General features: G+C 51.7%; 2 protein-coding genes and 1 pseudogene across 4 annotated transcripts in view; 2 read left to right on the top strand and 1 right to left on the bottom strand.

The window, feature by feature from the left end:
• Positions 1–312: 312 nt before the first annotated feature.
• On the top strand, positions 313–8,162 carry Cdkn1a (cyclin dependent kinase inhibitor 1A). 3 transcript variants are annotated; one of them, XM_040282581.2, is made up of 4 exons: positions 313–439; positions 4,726–5,175; positions 6,122–6,178; positions 6,704–8,162. In XM_040282581.2, exons 2-3 carry the CDS (start codon positions 4,737–4,739, stop codon positions 6,145–6,147), a joined length of 465 nt encoding a protein of 154 aa, XP_040138515.1. In that variant the 5' UTR covers positions 313–439; positions 4,726–4,736; the 3' UTR covers positions 6,148–6,178; positions 6,704–8,162. The 3 variants fall into 3 exon arrangements, with proteins under 3 accessions (XP_040138515.1, XP_005318811.1, XP_040138514.1); XM_005318754.5 differs by lacking the exon at positions 6,122–6,178; XM_040282580.2 differs by lacking the exon at positions 6,122–6,178 and having other exon boundaries at positions 430–568.
• A 5,151-nt stretch (positions 8,163–13,313) lies between these two features.
• The window catches only part of Rab44 (RAB44, member RAS oncogene family), a 31,782-nt gene continuing 19,304 nt past the window's right edge, over positions 13,314–25,791 (top strand). The window contains exons 1-2 of the mRNA XM_021721780.3: positions 13,314–13,399; positions 18,508–18,726. Coding sequence (XP_021577455.2) covers positions 18,520–18,726 — 207 coding nt within the window. The 5' untranslated portion in view covers positions 13,314–13,399; positions 18,508–18,519. The remainder of the gene's footprint in view (positions 13,400–18,507; positions 18,727–25,791) is intronic.
• Positions 19,071–21,709, bottom strand: LOC101963008 (transmembrane emp24 domain-containing protein 10 pseudogene; annotated as a pseudogene).

Below are 25,791 nucleotides of genomic sequence, written 5' to 3'. Positions count from 1 at the left end.
TGGGCAGGCACGAAAGGGGACTCACCCTAACAATGCGTCCCTTCCCGAGGGAGTGCCAGCTCATTCACCAACTTTAAAAAGCCCGATCTGTGCTTCCCTTCGTGGGGGAAATGTATCCAGCACACAGACCCAGGCGACGGCTAAGGGGAGGAGGGGAGCGCCCTTCGGCAGCCCGCGAGTTTCCCGGACCCGCTGGCCTGCTGGAGCGGTGGCAGGTTCCGCTGCTCGAGCCGGGAAGGCGTGTCTCTGCGGCGCGATGGGCTGAGCGGCGCGTCCCGCCCCCCGACGGCTGGGAGGCGGGCGGGGGCGGGACGTTAATTATAAAAGGGCAGCGCCGAGCGGCACCAGCTGAGGTGTAAGCAGCTGCGGAGCCAGTTCTTTGGAGAGCCGGGATCGGGCGCAGGGGAGCAGATTCCCAAGGCACAGACACCCAGAGGAGGTGAGGGAGCCTCGACGCGGAACAGCGGCCCCCAGCCGGCGGCTGGGAGCTGAGCCCAGCGTGTCCGCCAGCGTCTGTGGGGACATCTGTTCCCGGGCGCGCGCCGAGTCCACAGGTGTTCTGTGGCAGGTGAATGGCTGGCGTGGGTCTGGGCGTGCAGGGTTTGACACGCGCGCGTCGGTACACTTGCGGGTGACAAGGGAGGCTGTATCTGAGTCTCGGCGAGGACAGCGGGAGCTGGAGTGACAGGGTCGCCCGCCACGCTCCCCGCCCCCTGAAGCCCAGCTGGGGCGAGGAATGAAGTGGTTAGGGCCGCCCCCAGGAGCTTGCTTCTGGAGGTGGGTGGGTCCGGACCCCCGGGAGCAGCTGCTCGAAGCGCGAAAATGAAGCCCAGGTCCCCCGCGGGGGCCGAGAAGGGGAGGGGGACTCTCGTAGAACAAGTTCATCTGGAGTCCGACCCGCGACGGTTCTCCGATCCAATAGGACCTGGACGGTCTGGGTCCAGGTCCCTGAGATTCAGGTCTTCTACGCCCTGGTGTCTGCCTCCCCGCTGGGAGCTGAGGTCAGCACGGGCTGTGTCCCTGGCCCTCGGGAACGTGTTAGGACATGTTTCCTAAGGACAAGAGAGGAGGTGACTCACGGTGACAAGGAGAGACCCTGGGGACTGGACTGTGAGATCAGAACCCCACCCAGACTGGGGAATACTGGCACCCCTGAATCGCTCTTCCCTGCCTCACCGAAGTCCCCGTCCCCTATCAGCACAGTGACCTATTTGGCTGGCACAGAGTGTTCCCAAGGAAGCCGGGACACTAGGAGGTCTGGGGCTGGGCGTCCAGTCCCCCCGCTTAGTGGCGCGCCCTCGGGGACCGGGAAACGCGACCGAAGCTGGTTGGGCTCTCGCCAGCCTGCCAGGCGGGCACGCCTAGGGGTCCTGCCCACCTCTCCCACAGCTGCGGGAGAAGCCTGGCTCCCGCTGTCCTTGCGTCAGGACTCTGGGCTCTGGTGCGCCAGTGGAGCCGGCACTGCGGAGCGACACTAGCCCACGCTAGGGAGGGAAGCACAGAGAGGCTCGCATCTTTGCGGGATGGGGCTGCGGAAGGACCCGACGGTGCGCAGGGCATCTGTCAGCTGCCTGGGGGGCTCGGGGTACCCGGACCTAGCCCCCAACCCAGTCGGCAGGTGACCAGGCTGAGTGGAGTACGAGGGCGAGTCGCTCCTTGGGCGCGTACGCCCCGTCTGAAACCTGTAGGGGAACTTTGCGCCCTCCTGGTGTTCCCAGATGTTAGGGCTGGGTTTGGCATTTTGGGACACTCAGGAGGCCTCCTTTCTCTTTCCGTTCCTTCACGTCGCGTTTCTGGGAGGACTTTCGAGCGGTTTTTGTTTTCGTTGCTCTATTTTTATTTTCCAGGGATCTGACTCATCGGGAGTTTTGGGCGTGGAGATAAAGGTGGAGGGGCCAGATTTCGCCGCGCCTGTGCGTGCGCGAGTGTGTGTGTGTTTGTGTGTGTGTGTGTTTGTGTGTGTGTGTGTGTGTGTGTGTGTGTGCGCGCGCGTGTGCGTGCCGAGCCAGAGCGCGCCGTTTCCCAACAGCGGCGGGAGTTTCGGAAGCCGGACGGCTCAGCGTGACGTGTTCGCGGCTCTGGGCCCCTCCTCCCCTCCCCTTCCCACCCCGGAGTGACGCGCGCGGCGGGAGGGGAAGAGAAGTTTTGGCGGGCGGGGAGCGCCTGGCAGGAAACTGACTCATCACTACTTGCTGGCGCTGTCCACGGCTTGGCCCACGCACCGTCCACCAGCGCTGCATTGCCTGGAGACCGGCGCCCCCTCCCGGCCCCGGCGCGAGCAGCAATCCCGCCGGCCAGGGGCGACGCCTCTCCTGCGCGCTCACGGGAAATCGCTCCCAAAGGCCCCTTAAAAAGAGCACCCACTGACTCAGCAGTAGTTACTGGGGACGTCACGGGGGAGCCAGTATTTACTGGCTGAAATCTATAGGAAGCCATTCTCAGTTGTTTGTAAAACGAGGGCTTGTATTTGAGGTTGTTTTGAGATGGGAGTCATGATAATGGCATGAGAGCAAACTTGGGGAGGAGGGGTTTATGAGAACAATCCAGGAAGGGTGGAGGAAGGGGAGAGGGTCCCTGCCTGGAGTCTGGCCCCACCCTCAGCTCCTAGGACCCTCCTTGTGCCTGTGCAGCACTGAGACCCATCCGTGTGTCCCCACCCCCACCCGGGGTTGGCGCCCAGAGAGTGCCTATCTGGGGCAAGTGTCCTAAGTACATAAATCCCCTTCAATTTGGAACCAGTTGGTTTGGGGAAGCAGGGGTGCATCAATCTGTGTATGTTTTTAAGTGATTCCGATAGACATCTCTTTTAAAAAATCAAAATAGTGGAGAGAAAAACAGAGTGCTGCCCACCCCAGGTTCTGCCCTGGAGCACAGAACCTAGAACCCAGGGCAAATGGGTCTGGATTCAAACCCTGGCTGTGCCACCTGTGAGTTGTGTGACCTCAGACAAGTTACTTCTTTGAGGCTTGGTTACTTCTTCTGTAAAGAGAAGCTAACAAACCCACTTTCAAAGAGGGTTGCTATCCGAGGACAGCCCCAGCACATAAAAATATATTTAAATCCTATCCCCTGCCCTGAACATGCTGGGCAGAGGTTATACGAGTGCCCTGTCCAATGTAGTGTGTGACCCCTTAATAGGGTGGTGGACGTGGGTCTTTATTAGATGTGTGATTTAAGGGAAAGTTTCATATCTCTTCAAGCTCCTGCCCCTTTCAATGTGTCCTGAGGTCACTGAGTGCCTCTCCTCTCCAACCAGCTGAGAGGTGGAAGTAGGGGCTGCACTCACCATGAGAGGCAGAGAGGTGGGGTGGGGTAGGTGTGGGCTGGGTCCAGGGATTCCTGCCTCTACTCAGCAGGGCTTTCACCCCAAGCCTGCAAATCAGGACTTGTCCCTAGGAAACAACCCAGTCCCTTCCAAGGTCGTACGGCTTCTCAGCCTTGGAGTCAGGCCAGAGCAGGACAGGTAGACACCAGGGCTCCTCATGGGTTTTCCCACTCCTGAAGTGGGAGGAGAGGAGCTGGGTGGACCAGCCACCTTTAATTTTCTGTGCCTGCCAAACAGGTTCTTTGGATGCAGGCAACGCAGGGCAGGAGGGCAGGGTCCCTGAGGTGTCTAGACTTCTGATCACCTGATGAGCCTGGCAGGATGTGTCTCAGCCTGGGAGAAACCATCACCCTGCCCTGCCCCACCCACCCCTCCTTTCCCCTGATGACATTCTTGGGAAAGGCCCTCAACCTACAGCACCTGTCAGCTGCTGCCTGAAGGAGCTGATGGCCAGGGGGAGTGATGGGGAGGAGGCTCAGCCCCAACTGCAGGCAGAGAGAAATAATAACACTTTCATTTTTCAAGATCTTCCACGCACCAGGTGCTGCTCCCAGCACGTGACTTACCATAATTCAGTTAATCCTCACATCTGCCTACAGAGACAGTCATCATCACTGCCTCCATTTTACAGATGAGCCCAGAGACGTTAAGTCACTTGTCCAGGGTGAAACCAGCAGAGGCTGGATCCCAATCTAGGCAGTCTGGCTCCAGATCCCTCACGCAGATCCACCAAGCCACAGCCTCTCAGCTCTCTTCTAGATGCTTCCCTGGCCAAATGCCTGAGCAGGCTTCCACAGCTACACTCCTTAAACTGTCATGTAGCCCCATGTATACATGAGAAAACTGAGGCCCAGAGACATGAAGGGACTTTTTCAGGTCTAGGTAGTAAGCAGCAGAGCTATTAGGGCTACAGCCCAGGGTACTTTTCATTTGTGGGGCAAGGTTACCCCATTTGGGCATCTGGGTGGGGGAATCAGGAAGCTGGAGGAGCTGCCACCTGACCATTTGGGAATCGACCTCCTGTCCAGGGCTGGGGTTGGGAAACCAGACTCTGGCAATTCACCCGGATTGGGGGCATTCACACCAATGGGACAGCTCAAGGGCGAAGACAGATTTATTTTAGCTGATAATTCCTGGTGGTAAACAGGACCCTGATCCCTGTGGACTCAGCTTGCCCTTCAACGCCAGCTCCTCCCATCCTTGACCTTGGGAAGCTGGGCTGCTGAGTTCTGCCAGCCCCCAGTGTCTGTTGGTGGGCTTGGGGTGGTGTCCTGCGGGGAGGAGTGGTGGGAAATCAGCTGCAAGGGACCAGAGAGACCCTACCTGAGGTTGCCCAGCAGCGCCTGGTTGGTAAGGGCGGGCCCAGCTACCCTAGTGACTGGTCCTTCCTTGTGTCTCAGCCACAGGCACCATGACAGAGCGGTCTGGGGATGCTCGTCCAGTCCCTCACGGCAGCAAGGCCTGTCGTCGCCTCTTCGGCCCAGTGGACAGCGAGCAGCTGCGCCGTGATTGCGATGCCCTCATGGCTGGCTGCCTGCAGGAGGCCCGGGAGCGGTGGAACTTCGACTTTGTCACCGAAACGCCCCTGGAAGGCAACTTCGCCTGGGAGCCCGTGAAGGGCCTGGGCCTGCCCAAGCTCTACCTGACCCCGGGGTCCCGGGGTGGCCCGGATGACCTGGGCAGGCGGCCCAGCACTTCAGCCGCCCTGCTGCAGGGGTCATCTCAAGAGGACCATGTGGACCTGTCGCTGTCCTGCACCCTCGTGCCTCGCTCCCCTGAGCGACCTGAGGGGTCCCCTGCTGGGCCTGGAACCTCTGGGGGCCGAAAACGGCGACAGACCAGCATGACAGGTGAGGACAGAAGTGGGGAAGGATTCTCAGATCCGAAGAGGCTGAGGTGACTGGTCCAGCTTGTACCTTGGATGGAGGGAAATGGGCCCACAGAGAGGAAGCTACTACTTGAGGTCACAGAGCAACTTTGTAGCCAAGACCAATGAGGTGGCATTTATTAGGAAATAATTACATCCCAGGCAAGAGCTTCTAAGGTGGATTTCAGTTAGTCTTTCTAGCAATCCTGTATAAGACATTCTTCGCCAGGCACAGTGGTATGTCCCTGTAATCCCAGTGCCTGGGGAGGCTGAGGCAGGACCACTGCAAGTTTTGAGGCTAGCATCAGCAACTCGGCAAGATCCTGTCTCAAAATAATAAATAAAAAGGGCTGGGGATGTAGCTCAGTGGTAGAGCATCCCAAGGTTCAATCCCCAGTGCCCTGCCCCACAACAAAAGAACATTCTTGCTTCTTTCTTTTCAGAACTGGGGATCAAACCCAAGGCCTTGTGCGTACTAGGCAAACACTCTTCCACTGAGTTGTATCTCCAATCCTGTTCCTCCTTTTTGGAGCAAGGAAACAAGGCTCAGAGCAGTAGAGTGATTAGTCTAAGGTCCCACAGTGAATTTGCAGTGGAGAGAAGAATGCTAGTTTTTAGTCCACTCCTTGCAAACTGTACTCCCTTTTCCAACACAGTTCCCTCGCCCTTTCCTGCCTGCCTGGCTGTCTATCAACAGCTCCTTCCTCATGGTGCCTCACTAGGATATTTGCCTCATTAGATATCCACAGGGACCTGCCTCTCTCTGGTTCGTTGCCAAATCCCCAGCACCTGGCACAGTGGCACATAGTAGGTGCTTGGCAGATAATGAATGGGTGGTGCTGACATTTGAACCCTTGTTACATGGGGTCCTAGACCAAAGCCTTCATTCTATCCTTAGGGCACCATGCCGTGTTATACTTATTTTACAGGTGAGGAAACCGAGGCTGAGAGATAAAGGCAGAAATCCCATGGCGTATTTGCAATTGGTCAGTACCAAATAATGATGATGACAATAATGACAACGACATTCATGTGGGCCAGGCACTGTGCAAAGCACTTCTCTCAGATGATCCTATGGAATCCCCAGATCAGTGCTGTTTAGTCGACTCTCTGCAGTGACAGAATAGCCCAGTGCAGTAGCCCTCATAGTGGCCACGTGTTGGCCATTAAGCCCTTGACATGTGGCTGGTGTGACTGAGGGGCTGAGCTTTTCATTTGATTTGGATTTTCGTCAATTCACGGAACCACAGGGGTAGTGGCTCTGTGCTGGGCAACGTGCCTGAGAGCAGATAGATGGGTGCTGGAGTCCTTGCTGTCACATCTGGAAAGCCCATGGGGTACCAGGATTACCCCCTGGGAAACAGCGGAAGTTCTCCAAGTTCTTCCCCATCCTTAGCAGTGCGTCCCTTTGGCCTCGGGAGGGGCGCCCCATTCCTTCCTCCGTCTGTCCTCACAGGTAGCTCAGGGCCCTCTTCCTCCCAGCCTGGTTGATGTCTGTTCTCTCCCCACAGATTTCTACCACTCCAAGCGCCGGCTGATCTTCTGCAAGAGGAGGCCCTGATCCACCCCTGGAGCCTTCGCACTCCTGGACACAGCGGGGGGGGGCCCCCAGGCCTCTCCCTATCTTCTGCCTTCGTCCTTCAGTTTGTGCGTCTTAATTATTATTTGTGTTTTAATTTAAACTCCTCCTCATGTACATACCCAGCCTGCCCTCTCTCCCCCCTAGCCTCTGGCGGTAGAATTTATTTAAAGAAAAATTAGGCAGTAGAATGATAGGCTCCTCAGAGTGCTGGGCATACTTTTATTATATGAAATATTATTTAAAACCTGTCATCCTATCCTCTTTGTGTCCTCTCGTGGAGGTCAGGGGGGGTCTGGCTCCATGCCAGCCACCTCCTCCTCTGCTCATGTCTCGTGAGTATTCTGTGATTCCGCCCCTTTCTTGGGTTCTCCACCTGAATTCCTTCCCATTTGAGAAGTAAATAGATAGCACTTTGAAGGGGGCCCAGCCAAGTGGGGTCATCATAAAAAAAAAATAAATCTTTGGAGTCCCTTCACCTCCTTTAAGATTGGGCAGGTTGACTGTGAAGTGGGCACAGCCTAAACTAGGGCTGGGCACTTCGTGCCTCCTGGCCCTGGATACCCACCTCTGTCCTGTGGTCAGGGAAGGTGGGCCCTGTAGCAGCTCCCCACCTCCACTGATGGCCCCCTTGGCCGTCCCCTGGGAGCACGCCTCAGTGTTTGGGCTTCTCTCCTGGTGGCTCCCCCTCTACTTTTTGGGGGGCCTCGACTGACTCTCAAGGCCCCTCTGCTGCTCTCCCCTCCCCCATGTCCTTTGGCTCTGGGTACCTGCCCCCTCCCCCCCAACTTCATGGACTGGAAGGAAAAAGGACACACAGGAAGTGGACTCCCGAGTCCTACCTCAGGCAGCTCAAGCAACAACGGCCTTCTTACGTAGCTCTGGGGATGGGGGTCAGGCAGGCCTCCGTGAGTGGGGGCCACTCCATATTAGGGTGTGTGGTGGGGGGACAGACCCCAGCCCCTGGAACTCATCCAGTGACCTTCCTTGCCTGCTCCATCCTTCCAACTTTCATTGTACTTCGAGGAGCAGCTGAACAAGGAGATGGCCAAGATGGCAGGCGTAGAGGCTGAGGAAAGGTGCGCTAAGTAGACTAATAGGAGATGGAGTTGGGGGTGGTCATCTTTCCCAGCACGGAGCATGGAGCCCCTGGAGGCACTGAAGCACTTAGTGGGTCTGACCCTGAACACCCTCCAGTTCCTGTTACATCCTGGCCTGGACTGTTTCTCTCCGGCCCCCAACTGTTCTGGTTCCCTGTCTCTACCTAGACTGTAACCCTCCCAAGGACAGGGATCCTGCCCTGTACCACTCTGTGTCCTTCATAGCCCCTCCCTCGGTGCTGGATATACAGCAGGTGCTCAATAAACATTAATGAATGACTTTACTTGTAATATTGCTGTTGTCATTACATCTTGTCATTTATAAGAACACACAGGTGGAGGGCTCTGGGATGGTTTTCATGATTAAATAATTTTTAAGGGCTGGGGGCATAGCTCAGTGGTAGAATGTATGCTTAGCAGGGGGGAAGCCCTAGGTTCAATCCGAAGCATTCTAACAGTTTTTTAATTAAATACTTAAATTTTTAGAATTTGGAAATTTTAGCAAACAGACCTTATAGCAAAAAAATAATAAAACCAAAATCATCATCACACCTCTGCAGATATCACCACTGTCAATATTCTGGTCTTTGCAAAGTGTATTTTGTAGCTTAACGTTACTTATTGAGGAAATGCAAATTAAAAGCACAATAATAGCTGGTTGCACAGGCCTGTTATCCAGCACCCAGGAGGCTGAGACAGGAAGATTGTGAGTTCAAAGGCAGCCTGGGGGTGGGGGCGCTAAGCAACACAGTGAGACCCTTTCTCTAAATAAAAAAATACAAAGCAAGGCTGTGGAGGCTCAGTGATTAAGCACCCTGGGTTTCATCTCTACCAAAAAATAAATAAATAAAAAACAAACAACAACAACAAAAAAAATAGGAACTTAGCAAGGCCCTAAGTAACTCAGTGAGACCCTGTTTCTAAACAAAATATAAAAAAAGGCTAAGGATGTGGCTCAGTGGTTATGTGTCCCTGGATTCAATCCTGGATACAAAACACACACACACACACACACACACACAATTGGATACCACTATGTACTTGCAAGAAAGTGTCAAACTAAAAGGTCTCGCAATGTTGAGTGTTGTCAAATGTTTGGAGAAACTGGAAAGCATAATTTGCTGGTGGAAGTATACAATTTTTTCTTGTGCTGGGTTTTTAGTTTTCCAAAGTAGTTGAAATAGGCTTGGGGTGTAGCTCTGTGGTAGAGCACTTGGCTCGAATGGGGTACTGCAAAAACAACAACAAAAAACACTCTTAGGGTCTCTTCCTAGGTCTGTTCTCTAGGAGCACACATTTCCACTAAAGACGTCCAAACTGTTCCTAGCAGCATTATTTGTAATAGACCAAACTAGAAATAACTGAAGGGTCCATGACAAAGAACAGACCTGTAAATTTTGGTATATTTATATAGTGAATTATTATACAATATTAAAAAGAACCAAGTACTGTATCATGCACGCTCTGATCATCTCTATATAATCAACCACCCCAAGACTTAGTGGCTTAAAACAATAGTCTTTTATTTGCTCTGGTTCTGCAGCTCGGCCAAGAGCTACCCTTGAGAGGCTGATGGTTCCCAGGGCCTTGCACCAGAAGCCTGGGCTGAGACGGTCCCGCCCTGGGGCTTTCCTGACTTCTAGGTCTCCTCCGTGGCTATGCTCAGGACCAGGGGATGTGCTGGGCTGTGTGACCCAAGGGCTTCTGCCACAGCCTCACCCATCACGGAGCCCTCTCCTGCTCTGGATTCCACCCAAATGTGGCCGCTAGCCAGGTCTTCCACTAAATGGGCAGAGGGCGTTTACTGTACAACCTCCAAAATCCAAATGAAAAAGCAGTTGGAGGCACAAGATATAAGTTGCCCTTCACTACAGACAATGTCCCGATTCATTTAATCACTTCACTAAGGTGATGGATCTCTAGATTTTGGTAAAACATGTGAATGTGGACATTTTTGATTTTCTTTCCTGATACAGATTGAAAAGAATGCATTTGTCATGATTGATGAGTTTCTTTTTTTGAATTTTAATTTATTTTTTGGTGCTGGGAATAGAAGCCAGGGCATCATCCACGCCAAGCGACTGCTCTACAACTGAGCTCCAGCCCCAGCCCCACCAACGCCCCAGGCGAACACAGACCTGGTCCTGGAGGATGCGGGGTGAGGCTCCAGCCGTGGCTTCTGTTACTAACCGTCGGCCCACCCAGTGCTGGGGTGAACGTAGGGGCACAAAGTCACTGTGGCTTACCCCCTGCCACCTACCCCACAGGACTGTGAGCTTCCTGAAAGCTGGTCTTGGCCCATTGTGTTCTCTGCAGTACCCCAGCACCTGGTGCATGGTGGGCACCACACCGTGTTTAATAAATATTTGTTGAATGAAGGAATGATTCACCGTTGCTTGAATTTCCTTCTTGAGCTGAGCACTGGTCTTCCAAATCCAGCCCCATCCTAGCTCCCAGGCCCAGGGCACAGGTCGTTGCCCCTCACCACTCGACAATCAGTCTTAATTTATGAACAGGCCGTGTGCAGGTTGGTAGCAGGGAGCCATTGAAGAATCTCACTCAGTCTCCTCTCAACAATTTCACAAATAACCCCAGCTAACGTGGATCACCATCCGCCCGACACCGTTCCAAATGCTTCACGTGGTGCCTGTCGTTTGATCTTCATCACAAACCTCCAACATGGGCACGGTCACCACCCCCATTTTACAGATGAAGAAACTGAGGCAACAAGATAAAGTCACTGGCCTGAGGTCACACCCCTAGGAAGTGGTGAGGAGCCAGGAGCCCCACGGTGGGGTTTGCAGGTCACTGCAGAAAGGAGAAGTGCTAGACCACGATTCTAGGAGGAGGCTGGTGGGGACCAGTGCCCTTCCGTGCCACTCCTCAGTCTTTGATGTAACTCAGATTTTCTCAATTTTCCGGAAAGTGCCTCACCCATACAGCTCCGAATCCAGCTGTCTAGCCCAGGTCTCCCGTGACCCTTCCACCTGCCTGAGCTCCTGCCAGAGAGACGTTGGAGGCTGGAATCTCAGGGTTCCCTAGCTTTACCCCAGCTGTCACCACTGAACCCCCAAACAGAGATGCCGTGCTTTGGGGTTTGCCAAACTGTGACGTGAATTGAAGCAGCTGTAGGTAGGGGGCTGACCGTGAAGGACCTTCCTGACTGTGGAATGGCCTCCCGCCTCTGACCCTGGTTCACGTTCTATGTTGTAAAACCTAGTTTCCGAGCTCGGTGCGTTGAAGTCCAGCCACTCTGGATTTTAAAATTGGCTCCACCGACTCCAAAAGCTCCTGGACCTGACGTTGTTTCCCAGCACTTGGTCTGTCCAGCCGTCGGCTCAGCCTGCCCAGGCTGTCACCCCGGGACAGATGCCAAGGATTGGCAAGGGTGGCTGAGCTGAGCAGGGGATGAGATCCTGGAGGCTGGGCCTGAAGAACCCAGCTCCCCCCGGCGCTCAGAGAGCAGGAGGGTTGGTTGCGTTTGTCCCAATGCCTCAGCAAACCCTGCTGGCCCGGCTTTCAAAATACACCCAGGGTCAACCTCCTCCACCACTGACCTCCTGTCCAAGCCATCACCTCTCGTCTGCATGAGTGGACTCACCTCCTCACTGGCCTCCCTGCTTCTGCCTTTGTCTATGGTCTATTATTAGAAAGAAAGAGGGATCCTTTTAAACTCTAAGTTGGGAGAGCTGAATCCAATCTCTCCCCCACGGCAAGACCCCATGGTAACGGTCGTCCCTCACCCATTACCAGAGCCCTCTTTGAATAAACTCTTCCTTATCATCTTAAAAAAAAAAAAAAAAAAAAGAAGAAGAAGAAGCTGGGTGTGATGTTGCACGCCTGTGATCTCAGCAGCTCAGGAGGCTGAGGCAGGAGGAATGCAAGTTTGAGGCCAGCCTCAGCAATTTAGCAAGGCCTTAAGCAACTTAGTGAGACCCTGTCTCAAAATTTTAAAAAATGGAAAGATGTGGCCCAGTGGTCGAGCACCCCTGGGTTCCATCCCTGGTACCAAAAAAAAAAAAAAAAAAAAAACCCAAGTTGGATCATGTCACATTCCAAATGGCTTCCATCTCACAATAAAAACCCAGGTGTTCACATGGTCTGTAGGTCACGCCTGTTAATTCCGATCTTGTCCCTTCTTCCTTCAGTCATGCTGTCACCCTGTTCCAGGTGCACAAAGCATGCTCCTGCCTCAGGGCCTTTGCACTCACGGGTTTTCTTTCCCTGAACACTTTTTCCGGATCTCCTTCCTCTCATGTTTGATTCCAACATTGCCTCCTCAGTCAAGAAGCTTCATTTTGTTTCTCAATTTAGCTTTCTGACTCTGCTTGTGCCTCCAACACTCTCAACAATTTTCTCCTCCTTGTCAAGGAGAGTAACTTCAGCTGTCACAGACATGTTTCGCACATGGAGCTGAGAACGCATAAGAACTTGAGAATAGGCTGATTGGTGCTCTGGCAACCTTCTTGGTATAGGGGTAAATAATCCTATCACCTTGGGGTCGGGACAGCCGACTCCTGTTAGAGGCTGTACAGTATGTCCAGTGCTAGGTCATTCTGAGAGCCTCAGACACCGTGCCCGGACTACCCGTTTAAAAGCACCTCCCACCACCACTCCGCCCCTTCCCTCACTCTACTTCTCTTCACAGTCCTTGTCACTATTGAACTTAATGTTATCGAGGTTTTTCTCCCACCTTGGTAGCCTCCATGCTCAGCACAGTGTCCAGCACAGAGTAGCGCTCAGTAAGTTCTAACTGAGCCGGTCTCAGTGGTGCACGCCTGTGATCCCAATGACTGGGAGGCTAGGGTAGGAGGATGGCAAGTTTGAGGCCAGCCTCTGCAACTTAGTGAGGCCCTGTCTCAGATATAAAAATAAATAAATAAAAAGGGCTGGGGCTAGAGTTCAGTGGTAAAGCACCCCCCAAAACAAGAACAAACAGAAAATCCAGTATTAGGCAAGAAGGGGCCCATCTAAGAGATTATATTTAGTCAGGCATGGTGGCACATGCCTCTAATTCCAACTATTCAGGAAGCTGAGGCAGGAGGATTGAAAGTTCAAGGGCAAGCCTTAGCAAATTAGCAAGACCCTGCCTCAAAATAAAAAAAAAAAAAAAAGGGTTGGGTGCAGGGGCGCATGCCTGTAATCCCAGCGGCTCGGGAGGCTGAGGCAGGAGGATCGTGAGTTTGAGATCAGCCTCAGCAATGGCGAGGCCCTAAGCAACTTAGTGAGAGCCTGTCCCTGAATAAAATACAAAAACAGGCTGAGGATGTGGCTCCGTGGTCGAGTGCCCCTGAGTTCAAGTGTTCCCCGTTACTAAAAAGCCAAAAAAAGACTTTGAAGGGGCAGTCAGGGGTCGCTTCAGCAGGAAGTTCCACAGGTGACCACAGGAGATTGGCTGGCTGGGGAGCGGAAGGAGCGATTAAGCAAGAGACAAGACGGTTAACAGTCCCCAGGCGTGGGCTCTGCAGGGCGGCAGGGCCGTGTCACCAAGTCCAGGAGCACCGGGCTGCAGCGGGGAGCCTTTGAAGGTGGGGCCACCGCGTGGTGCGAGGCTTCTTTCCTTTGGGGGGTGAGGGCGGGCAGGAGGCGCAGCCCCCGTCTGTCTGTCTTCATGGCGAGGGGCCAAGGTCACGGTGTGACGTAGGGCACGGGGCGGGAGGCTGGAGGGTCACCTACCCCTAATGGCTGGTGGTCCTGGGCAGGCGGCCGGCTCTGTCCCTTCCTGAGGGTCAGTAGGCTGGAGAAGGCCCCAGGTGCTCTCTGGCCCAGCTTGGGCACTCTGGGCTCGGTGACTGTCAGGACTATCGTCACTGAGTTGGTGGCGTGGGCAGCACCCCAGGCTCAGGCCCCCTCTGTGCCAGGCCGGTGGCAATGGGGAGCCTAGGGCCCTGCGGGTGCCGTGTTATCCTCTGCAGCTGCCCTGGCCCTCCCTGTGTGGGGTGTCCCCACTTCCTGGTGGACAGTCCACAGTGAGCCCCGCTGTGGGGAGCTGGCTCCTGGAGGTCCCTGGGCGTGGGACAGGCAGGCGCCCGTGTTGGGCTGCAGACCTGGTGTGGGCCCTGTGGTGAGCAGCGTGGGGAGAGGCGCTGGAGTTGGGGGACAGTGGACTGTCCCTGGCCACAAGCTCTCTGACGGCTAAGGGTGTGGGTCCCAGGGTCCCCCAGGGCACTGTGGAGGAGGAGGGTGCTGGCCCAGGGCCGCCCCCGCTGGCTGACTCGAGGGAGGGGTTCTGAGCGACCAACCATGGGGGGTCCTTTGCCCAGCCAGGCTCAGGAAGGGTTTGTGTCCCACTGAGAGCCGCGTGGGGGAGGGAGGTGACGATGGCCTGGGAGGGCGCGTGTGTGCCCACATGGTGGGTGAACTCAGGGATGTCTCTGCTGTCACAGAATGGCCATGCCTGGCCACAAAGGGGACACGGGCTATTTTTGTGCTGCAAGGCCCTGAGGGGCCTGTGGCTGATCTGAACTGAGCGGGGACACATGGGGACAAGTGTTCTGATGACTGGGAGGCGGCTGACTGTGGGGCATCTGCTGACTTCCTGCCCCAGGCCACCTGACAGACAAGGAGGGGACAGGCTGAGAGGCGGACACAGAGGGCCCCCGCAGGGTGGGGCCATGAGGGGTCCCGGAGCTGCTTCCTCATGAGATGCGGGGGACTGCCGGGGAGGGCCGCAGAGGGGCCGTGTGGCTGGGACCCCCAGGAGTGACGTCGAGGGTGCCCTGGGCCCTAGGACGCGGCTGCAGGGAGTTTATTTCAGGGCTCTGACGTCCTTCGGGGTGGGAGCCTGACAGTCCCGGGACACGACAGCCACGGCGGTGACCTCCCAGCCTCCGCACTGGAAGCTTATCTTGTTCCCTGCCCCTTATCTCCGCCACCGGAAGCCCACGTGAGCGGCTCTGAGTGTCCAAGTACCGAGACCGAGTGACACCACATGAGCACAGCCAGCCCACATCTGGCCCGCTCTGCAGCCCCCGTCCCTCCCAGCACTGCCCGCCGGCGTCTGTGACCCCCAGAAGGGCCTCTGCCCGCTCCAAGGCCACTGTCCCAGTAAATGTCTTGGGTAAGCTCATCCCAAGGCAGGGCGGAGTGCAGAATCCAGTGCCAGTTCCACGATGCGGTGGCTGCGCAGCTCAGGGCCGCTGAGGCCTCTGCTCCTCCACCTGAGCAATGGGGAGAAGTCACCCTGCACCCGTCCTGGCTTTTCCACGACTCAATAGGATTCCATCCCCCCTCCCCCACACCCCTCCCCCATACCACCCCACACCCCCCCTCCCCCACACCTCACACACACCCCCACACACCCCCCCCAATGTCAGCGCTACCTCACCCAGGGTCATTGTGTGCCCAACAAAAGAGCTTGACGGGGATTACATATTCAACAAATATTTGCCGAGCACCAGCTGTATGCCAAGCGCTGATCTAGCCATTTGGGATGGAGCGGTGGCCAAGAGTGAATCCTTACTCACAGAAGGCATGTATCTCAGTAAACGGAAATGGAAATTTATAAAATGAAAGAGTAAAGGACTATTCTGAGATGGTGACAAGTGCTAAGAGAACGTCAAGGTGAACAGGGAGGTGTGGGCACTGCTGAGGAATGGGAGATAGTGTTGCTATTTCAAAGATCTAATCCTCACAGCATCTCAGTGTGGTAGAGATTAATCCTTTGAGGAAATTGAGGCTAAGTGAGTTGCCCAAGGCTGCACAGCAAATGAGCAGCAGAGCTGGGAAGGTCAGAGGTCTGCGTGACTTTTGAGCAGCATGACCAGAGGCCACTCCCTCTCTGTGGCCGCCTTTGCCACATCTCTTGGTCTAGAGAGAGAAAGTGGTTCTCTTCTGATACTGATGCTCAGTGAGTCTTTCTTTAACTGTAACCCAGAGATGCCAGGATAAGCTCCACTAGTCCCTGGAGAGCCACCTGGTCCCCCTCGTAGGAGGACAGTGAACACAGATGGACAGTGGCTTTCTGGGTGTTGACGGATGTGGCCCAAGGTGGGATGTGCACCTCATCATTGTTTCCACGGGGCAGTTTGTGGGTGCGAAATACTAGGTGAAATGTGGTCAGATTAACAGAGGGACTTCCTGATCCTAGTCCCTGGCTAGTCTTTTTGGCTTTTGATTAAGAAGAGCTGATCAAATAGCTCAGCGGGCGGCACTGTGCTGAGGGCTGACTCTGCCTGCACCCCACACCTTTTACATTTGGTATGTATTTGTTTAGAGTCACCTCTAAAGGTGAGTTCAAGACACCTCATCCCCTGCCTTTAAAGGACAGGAGAGTCCCCAGCATGACTGACACGCCTTCATCATGCCTAGGAGACTTCGCAGCGCCCAACACCAGCTCAACCCCACCATGCTCACACCTCCATGGTTGATCCCCAAAACACCCCTATGCCCATGCCTGTCCTGAAAGGGAATCCACCCAAGGATCACAAGTTGTATTAAGTGTCATTTCTTTGTATTGGGGATATAAAGGGATTGAACCCAGGAGCCCCTAACCGCCGAGCCACATTCCCAGCCCCCACCTGGTTTTTGAGACAGGGTCTCACTAAGGTGCTCAGGGCCTGGCTAAGTGGCTGAGGCTGGCTTTGAGGTCAAGATCCTCCTGCCTCAGGCTCCCGAGCCGCTGGGATTACAGGCCAGCGCCACCACACCTGGCCAGGTGTCATTTCTTTTAGTCCCTTGAATGTTGAATACCGGGCGGGGCCAGGCCCTGTCTCCAGTATATTTTCAATTTTGAGGCAGGACCTCCCTAAGTTGCTGAGCCTCCATCAATGGCCCGACCCCCTGCATGAGGCCATGGTCCCTGAAGCAGAGCCCTAGGACAGTCCCATTCCGCCTTTGGCCCTGTGTCCCACAGCTTTTTGGTACTGTGAAAAAAATACCTGAGAAAAACAACTTACAGGAGAGATTTTTGTAGGCTTTCGAGGTTTCAAGCCACGGCCAACTGGCTCGGAGCATCTCGGTGGAGAAATGGGGGCTGGCCTGGGGGAGGGGCCCAGGACCAGAGGACCGCCTTCAGGACACGCCCCCAATGGCCCGCTTCCTCCAACTAGGCCCCGCCTCCTGCAGTTCCCACCCCTTCCTAAGAGTCTGTTCGATTAGAACCCAGCAAAGGGTTAATCCACAGAGTTCTCATGAGTCAAAGCCTCTCAACGTGGGTGCATGGGGGACCACGCCTTTGACACTCGAGCTTTGGAGGATGTCCCAGACCCAGGTCATAACAGGCTCCTCCCTCCACAGCGCAGACAGGTTCTGCCACCTCCAAATCCCACCTGCCTCCTTGAGAACTTGCTCACGTCCCACTCCCTGCAGAAGCCACCCTGAGTGCCCATCAGGGTCTTCCCATTCTCGACAGCTCCGGATGCTCTAGACTCATGCCCTGGGGGCAGGCCCAGCGTCCCTGGTCCCTACCCTGGGGTCCTCAACTGGAGAACGTTTATCTTTCAAAATTCTTGTCAACTGACTGAACTCAGGCCTTTAGCAACAGATGAAGGGGCCCCAGGGAAGGAATTTGACAATTCATGTCTGAGCACCTACTATGCACTAAGGTTCTAGGATGGGTGTCGACTGAGATGCACAGAGACGTCCCTACCAGGGGATCCCAGGCAGCAGAGGACTGTCTTCCAGAATAGCATAGATGGAGTAATGTATGAAGCACGTCTGTTTGAGGAGATCAAGGCCCTGGCATTTGAGGAGAGCTTTCTTGCTGCATCATCCCATGGTGGAAGGCAGAAGGGCAAGAGGGAGCCAGAGGGGCCTGAACTCCTCCTTTACCAAGGCACCCACTCCTGCAGTAACAGACCTGCTCCTGCAATGACAGCCTGAACCCATCCTGAAGGATGGAGCCCTAGGACCCGAGCACCTCCCGTGGGGCTCCACCTCCCGGCACTGCCACACTGGGTGTTGGGTTTCCAACACATGAACTTTTGGGGACCCAATCAAACCATAGCAGGTCACAGATAAGGGGACACTGAAGCACGAGGGTGACTGTAGGGAGGGCTTCCTGAGGAAGGGAGGGTAGGAGCTAGACCAGGGGTGAGAGAGTCCAGAGAGGCTTGGGTCAAAGGGAGCTGGGAGTGGGGGAATCTGACATTCCTGGAGCCACCAGTTTTTCCTTAGGGTCCCCAGGGATCACGAGGGGTGAGGAGGGAAGGAAGAGGGGTGCGTGTCAGGGGGCACGCTTGGCTACCTGGGTTAACAATGTCTGTGTCAAAGGAGGAGAAGAGAGCTGGAGAGGCGAGGCTGAGGGAGGGAGAAGGCCAGAGCAGTCATTTGGATGCTGCCGGGGTGTGCAGATGAGCTGGCAGAGCAGCAGGAGAGAGAACTGGTCCTTTGACAGCAAGTCTGGGAAGACACTAGGTGATCTTCTCCTGGGACAACTGCCTGGGGCCATTTTATAGGGTGGCCAAAGAAGAGTTCAGGACATGGGACCTGTGGAGAGCTGGGGAAATGCAGTGCAGGCCAGGCCCTGAGCAAGAGGTAGGGACGATGGGGGACAAGGACAGAGGGCCCAGCCAGGGACGGATCAGGCGGGGCTCATTGGCGATGGTGGAGTTTCTTGCAGGGGTGATGGGGAGACCCGACAGGGTTTTGATTTTCTTCACAGCCCAGTGCCCACTTAATTCTCCTCGGTCCCCAGGTCCCAGGCGCCATGGAAAACGGACAGAGAATACCTCGGAAAGGCCGGAGGCTGGGCTCCAGTAGGCGGCGGCAGACCAGAGAGCCAGCTGATGGCCAAGATGCCCCGGTAGCCCCAGAGCCAGAGGCCTGGTCCGCCCAGGCAGATGCGGAACTGCAGGCCTTCTTCCAGGACTGTGGAGCCCAGGAGAGGGGGTTTGTCACCCGCGAGGACCTGGCGGTGAGCTCAAGGCCCCCACCCTAACTCCTGAGTCCCTCTTCTGCTGTCCCAGCAGCTCAGCAAAGACTAGGGCTTTGTTTAAACCCACGTGGAAAGGACTGATAAGGCTTCCTGGGGCGCCCGCTTCCAGGAGCATTTGCATTTTAACAAAGGAGAGGATTTTAAACCAGAGGAGAAATTTGCCAATGGTATAATTTCAGGCCGTTTATGCAGCAAAGGTTTTCCTTGGGGAGCAGTCAGAACCCTGGAAATCAAACCAGATTGATGACTATACAATTGAAAGACCCCCGTCCAATGAAAGACCCCCGTATCCCTGTCCAAGGAGAATCACACGAAACACTGGCTGCAAAAGCAAGAGGTTGGTTTATTGGGACACAGGCGCCTGCGGGTGTCCAGCAGAACCTCAGCCGGAGCTTTGGTGAACTGGCACACCGGGCTTGGGGATACAGAGATTTTTATAGGGTTTGGGACAGGTTTCGCGGGCGCGGGAAGCAACAGGTTTCTTATTGGTTTGTTTAAATCTAGCATATAGGCCACCTAGGGGGTACAGGTCTGCATTCCAAAAACCACAGGTCTGCATTCTATTCTTTCTGTTCCTGCTTATCTGTTCCGGTTTATTCATTTATGCCTCAGGATGCAGGTGCTCTGTTCTTCAACCGGTTGTCCGGAGAGCATGCCTGGTGCCTGAACCTGTTTATGGCCTGCCTGGTATCTTGGTTTCATATCTTGGCCTTAGGTAACTAGGCTAACTGGGCTAGGGTCTTTCACAATGTTATTGTTATTATTATTATCATCATCATCATTATCAGGTACCAGGGATTGAACCCGGGGGGCACTGAACCAGGGAACCACATCCCCAGCCCTTATTTATTTATTTATTTATTTAATTTTTTTTGAGCACAAGTATTTTAATTATCTAAAATGAAATTTTTTTAAAGAAGTTATCTACAGTTCTGAGCTTACTTTTATAAGGTATCACATTCACGATCCTTTATAAGAGACATAAAATTATGAAAGGCTATCACCAGAAGCTCTGTAAACATTTCAGCTAAGGGCCAGGATGTTTTTAGAAGGAAACCCAAAGAGGACAATGAGTATGAAACAAGTTCGACCTGGTCATACAAATCTTGGTGAAAGAACTAGAGGGAAAGCCCAAGCTGCTGAGCAAGCGGGAGAAGGAAAGCAAACGTGGTTCAGGTAGATCATGTGAGGAAACCCAGGACAAAGGCTGACTTTGGCATTATGCAGGTAACCCCTGTTTTTCGTCATGGGTGACTCTAAGAATAGTCCTATTGTTGCAAAACCAGTCCAAATCCTCCCGAGTTAAAAAGAAGCCCCTTGTTGACTTGTTGAGTGTAGGTAGTACCCCAAGTCCTCCCCCAAAAAAATCAGTTCTGGCAAGAAAGCTTCAGCGTGCCTTCATGGTGCTGTTAGTAGGATGCCTGAGGCCAGGCGCGTCCCAGCCCTGCTCTGCTGGCTGAGATTCACTAGGGAGGAGGAGATTTGGTCTCATGACTCAGTTAACTTCTTGGCCTTGAAGAAGCAATGAAGGCAGAAGACCTGCCAGGTGCTAGTCCAATAAGGCAGGACAGTGAAAAGATGCTGAAGTACAGGACTCAGTGTTTGGTGACTCATTGGTATCACACATTTCCTCCTCTGGCTTCTTCATGTAGGCAGAATCATTAACAATAGATCCCGAAAGTTCTTCTAGGCGTCTTAGCTCCACCTCTAATGGTCTGAGCTTCTCGACTTTTGCCATCTCTTTATAATTTTTAGCCTCCACTCCATGCTTCATGTCTAGGATCAGGAGTTGGTCAGGGATCCGCCCTGTCCTGTTGCTCTCAAAACATACTTCAAACATGTCATGATCTTCAGTGGTAAAAGCCAACTTCCCCTTGGATGCATCTTTCTTGGAGTATAAAATATGTCCAGCAGAATCTGTGATCTTGAGGTGGGTGCGCAGGCCGCCAGCACCCCCCAGACTGGTCCGCAGTCTCGTAGGCGCCCGTCATGACAGGTTCTTGTGGATCTCCTCGTGGAGACACTTGCAGGAGTTAACGGGCAGATGGAAAGAGATGGCGAGGACCCAGCTGGGTCCGAGTAGGAACAGGCAGGGCCACGCTGGGCTACAGGGCCAGACAAACCAGACATGATGCCGGAGACTTGTTCGCCACCTGGCCCCAGCCCTTTTTTATATTTTGAGACAGGGTCTTGCTAAGTGGCTCAGAGCCTCACCTTGGTGTTGGGGCTGGCTTTGAACTCGTGATCCTCCCACCTCAGCCTCCCAAGCTGCTGGGATGACAGGCACCACTGCTCCTGCTGATGACTATAAGCTTTAATATAAGATCAGCCATGGTTGTGTGTTCCAGTAAGGAGTCTTGGGCCACGGCCCAGACCGAGATTGACTGATTTTAGTTTGCTTTCTCCTCATTCATTGCAAAAGGGCCTGTTATGGGTTGCTAGAGTCTCAAGGGGCCTGCTCTTCCATGCTGGTACTTTTGTCCTTTCCCCATCAGAACTGACCTTCAAGGCCACAATAAGGTGTAAATATTGAAATGTAATTTTCAAAAAGGTAAAAACAAAAAAAAATGACTTGAGTAAATATGAAATCAATACTTATCAAAGGTCTTGTCTAATTTACTTTTATCATTATTAATTAATGAGGGAAACAGAAAGATGTTTTGACTCATTCAAAGAGCCCTTGAGCCATAGGATATTTATAGGCAATTTGACAGAAAAGTGTTTAAGATTGCTGGGTTCAGTGTGAAACATAGCTCATGTCTAACAGGACATAAATCTTTGGGGTTTTAGTTCTATTGGATAAAAATTGTTTTTGTTTTCCTTGGATAAAAATCTTCCAGGTGGCAAGTAACTTTAGTCGGAGAGATGTATATATATATTTAGTTGTAGATGGACACAATATCTTTATTTTATTTATTTTTATGTGGTGCTGAGGATCAAACCTAGTGCCTTACGCATTCAAGGCAAATGCTCTACCACTGAGCTACAGCCCCAGCCCTATCAGGGACTTTTAATTATAGATAAATAATACAATGATCTAAATCCCTTCTTTGGTTTAGACAATGCATGTAGTCTTCGCCTCTATGTAATATGGAAAAGATGTGCTTTCTACCTTTTGTCTTTTTTTTTTTTTTTAAGTTTATTTATTTATTTTATGTGGTGCTGGGGATTAAACTCAGTGCCTCACATGTGCTAAGCAAGTGCTCTGCCCCTGAACCACAACCCCAGCTCCTACCTTTTTGTCTTATTTCCAAGTTTCAGATAATTTTTCTGATTGAAAATAATATCCTAATTTTTTCTTGATGTGAGAAAGATTTGATTGGGTTTGGTCTTATTATTTGCACAGGTGCAACAAGAGGATAAATTAAATTAAATTTTTGGCAAAATCAAGACTTGGTAGTATTAGGCCCATTTTAGCTTCTGTTCAGAAGTTTTGATATGAAATCGTAGGTTGGATGTTAAAAACCTCTGTAATTTGCCCTTCTAAGTGACAAGCTGTCCCAGTTTTCCAAGGACTTTGAGGGTGCCTGGAATATGGGATTTTCTTGCTAAAACTGGGAAAGTCCTGGGGCACCTGGGGAGGGTTGTCATCTTACTTGGATCCTAAGGTAGGAAATCAAGCCCAAGACACTCTCTCCAGCAGATGGCACCTATAGATTTAAGTGGCTTCCTTTCTTGTCAAAGTCCCCAATTTTTCTGCCAGGAAGTGACCTTCCTTATCATTTGGTTCCAAAACAGCTTCCTGAGAGGTCTTTGCTCACACCTGATTAAATGAGGGTCATTTTATAAAGTGACACCCCAGGTAGGGCCTTGATTACACAATACGTTTTCTTTTTGTTTTGTTTTGTTTTTTTCCCTTTTTCTGGTGGTACTTGGAATTGAATCCAGGAGCGTTCTACCACTGGAATCATCTCTAATCCCTGTTTTATTTTTTGTTTTGAGACAGCATGTCACTAATTCACCCAAGCTGACCTTAAACTTGTAATCTTCCTGCCTTAGCCTCAAGTAGCTGGGATTACAGGTGTGCACCATCACACCTGGCTCACAATTGTTTTGTCCAATTATATCCTTGTAAAAAAGTGGCCAGATTCTTTTGAACCTGCACATATAACCATATTGCTTTGGAAAGTAAGGAGCTTCTGTGAAAGCATTGGTTTCTAAATCGTGAGGGGGCAGTGAGATTCAGATACCGTTTAAAATGTTTCATTTCAAGGGCTGGGGATGTGGCTCAAGCAGTAGCACTCTCACCTGGCATGCGTGCAGCCCAGGTTCGATCCTCAGCATCACATACAAAGAAAGATGTTGTGTCCGCCGAGAACTAAAAAATTTTAAAAAAAGAAAAAGATTTCAGATCAGGGCTGAGAATATAGCTTAGTCAGTAGAGTGCTTATTTAAAAAAAAATAAAATAAAATGTTTCATTTCCGTTTACAAATGTCTGATGTACCAAACTGAGGATTAGAAACAGCTCAAGAAGAAAGAGAAAGAACTTCCTCCCAGGTCTATTAAAGCAGAATAATAATAAAAATAGTGATCAGCCATCTTCCCAACCAATAATAACCACCACCAGATTCCCTGCAGCTGTTCATTCAGAGCCATGCCATTAATTTGGGTGCTGCTGGATCTTGGATAAGCTGTCTGCATTTGGACTCAAGAGCCCTGCAAATCCTCAGGCCATCAGATCCACGTGAAGGTCATCCAATGTCAGCCCAGAAGCCGGTATCCAAGTGAAGCATCAATAGCTCTGGGACAGTCCTTTTTCTTTAGTCTTTGACTTTTTCCTGGTTGAAGACAAAAGCTGTGACCTGCAGATCATAGCTTCAGCCTTCAGGCAATCCGAGGAAAGCAGAGACCTGTCTAGTACAGACAAAAAGGCTGTGGCAATTCAGTAGAGGAGCTAACAAGACCCGAGCGGAGGAGAGCCGAACACCCTGCCAGGGGACACGCGGAGTTATTTCATAAGGGTTTGATCAGTGCCTCCCCCTGAAGACAAGAACATATCGTGGGTAGCAGAGGCTTTGAGAAATCTCCAGGGTCTCCCCCACAGAGCAGGACATGGCTGAGATATTTATCTTAATAGCATTTTGCCCGAGTAAATTTAGCCTGGGACGGGAGGGATGTCGATTCTGATTTAGCAGGTGTTCCCATGATGCTCCTTATAATATGTATTGAAGTATTTAGGAAATACAGAGAAAGATAACCTCAATATTTTATTTTATTTCCCCCCCTCCATTAGGGGAAGCAACATTAAAAGAGCTGGCAGAGAACACCTGAGCCCTAGATTAAGATAGGATCCTGAGACCCAGAAATAGCCGTTGGTCACCTAACTTAAAGTAATAGTAGAATAAAATATTTTGAAATAAACATGGGAGAAGGTAATGTGATTACAAGAAAAATGAGCTCTTTCATAAGGGAGGTGACTTTGCTTGTTCTTTAAAAAATTAGGATATGGTATAGAAAAAACAAACCAGAAATTATTGTGGCGAGATAGAATCTGTTACCTATGTAGCTTACACAGAGAAAAATCGTCACCACCACCACTCCGCCTTTTTTTCTTTTTCTTTTTCTTTTTTTTTTTTTTTTTTTGGTACTAGAGATTTAACTAAGGGGCACTTAACTACTGAGCCATATTGCTAGCCATTTTTATTTTTTTACTTTGAGACAGAGTCTCACTAAGTTGCTCAGGACCTCACTAAGTTGCTGAGTCTGGCTTTGAACCCTCAATTCTCTTGCTTAAGCCTTCCAAGCTGCTGAAATTACAGGCACAGGTCACCATGCCTAGCATAGTCACCCATTTTGAGCCCTTGCTGAGAACTCTGAGACCAATTTAGCATTTTAATAGAGATGGAGCCAAATTCTGGTTTTGCATTAGTAGAATATCATGGCCATTAATGTTCCATGAGTTTTTGTTTATTATGGTTTTCAAACCCATCCTAATGAAACCAATTTGGCAAAATGTTAATACATTTCATAGTTGATTTCCAGGCATTATAAATTAGGGCAAATAAAACTGCTTTCAGCAAACCTTCTCTATCTATTCATGTTTTGTCTTTTTATCCTTTTTTTTTTTTTTTAAATTTCAATATTTATTTATTTAGTTTTCGGCAGACACAACATCTTTGTTTGTATGTGGTGCTAGGGATCGAACCCGGGCCGCACACATGCCAGGCGAGCGCGCTACCACTTGAGCCACATCCTCACCCAGTCTTTTTATCCCTTTATGCAAAAGGATAAAAAGTTATTCCATGTTCTGGAATAACTAGGCACTTTCAGCCAAAACCTCTTGCCTGATCCCTTGGAAAGCAAAACCACATTCCATTTTCCTTATAGACACGACTGTGTTTCTGTCACTATTGCTCTTAGTAGTGTCTTAAGCATCCAGAGGGATTAATGCTTTTAATCAATGTAATTAACCTCTGTTTCTTAGAAAGAACTGAGGGTAAATCATCAAGAATTATCCAACACAACCCCTTGTATCCGTCTAGCAAAGCTCTCCAAGACACCTAACACAGCTTTCTACAGCCGCACGTAGTTGTTATACTTTTTTAAAAATTGTGATAAGGTGGACATAACATAAAACTTACCATTTTAGTCATTTCCAAGTGTGTAGCTCAGGGGTATTAAGTGATTCACACTGTTGCACAACCCTTCTGCACCGTCCATCTCCAGAACTTTCTTTCATCTTCCCAAACTGAAACTGTCCTCATGAAGCAACAGCTCTCCTGCCCGCCTCTCCCCACCCCTCGGTGGCCTTATTCTCCTTTCTTTCTTTCCTCCTCCTCTTCCTCCTCCTCCTTCTTCTTTGTACTGGGAATTGAACTCAGGGGTGCTTAACCTCTGAGCCACACCCCCAATCCTTTTTATATTTTATTTTGAGACAGGGTCTCACTGAGTTGCTTAGGGCCTGGCTAAGTTGCTGAGGCTGGCTTTGGACTAGAAATCCTCTTGCCTCAGCCTCCTGAGCCACTGGAATTATAGCTGTGTGCCACCACACTTGGCCCTTATTCTCCTTTCTGTCTGTGTGAATTTGAGCACTCTAGATACTT

The sequence above is a fragment of the Ictidomys tridecemlineatus genome, chromosome 8 (genome assembly GCF_052094955.1).
Source record: "Ictidomys tridecemlineatus isolate mIctTri1 chromosome 8, mIctTri1.hap1, whole genome shotgun sequence".
Classification (NCBI taxonomy): Eukaryota; Metazoa; Chordata; class Mammalia; order Rodentia; family Sciuridae; genus Ictidomys; species Ictidomys tridecemlineatus.
Note: the sequence above shows the minus strand (reverse complement) of the source record. Positions and strands in the feature narration are given on the sequence as shown.

What these genes read in the sequence shown, in the direction of transcription:
- Cdkn1a (XM_005318754.5), top strand. Translation starts at nt 4,737, where the DNA reads ATGACAGAGCGGTCTGGGGATGCTCGTCCAGTCCCTCACGGCAGCAAG. An exon ending in GCGACAGACCAGCATGACAG is followed by an intron (nt 5,176 to 6,703) that starts GTGAGGACAGAA and finishes CTCTCCCCACAG; the next exon opens with ATTTCTACCACTCCAAGCGC.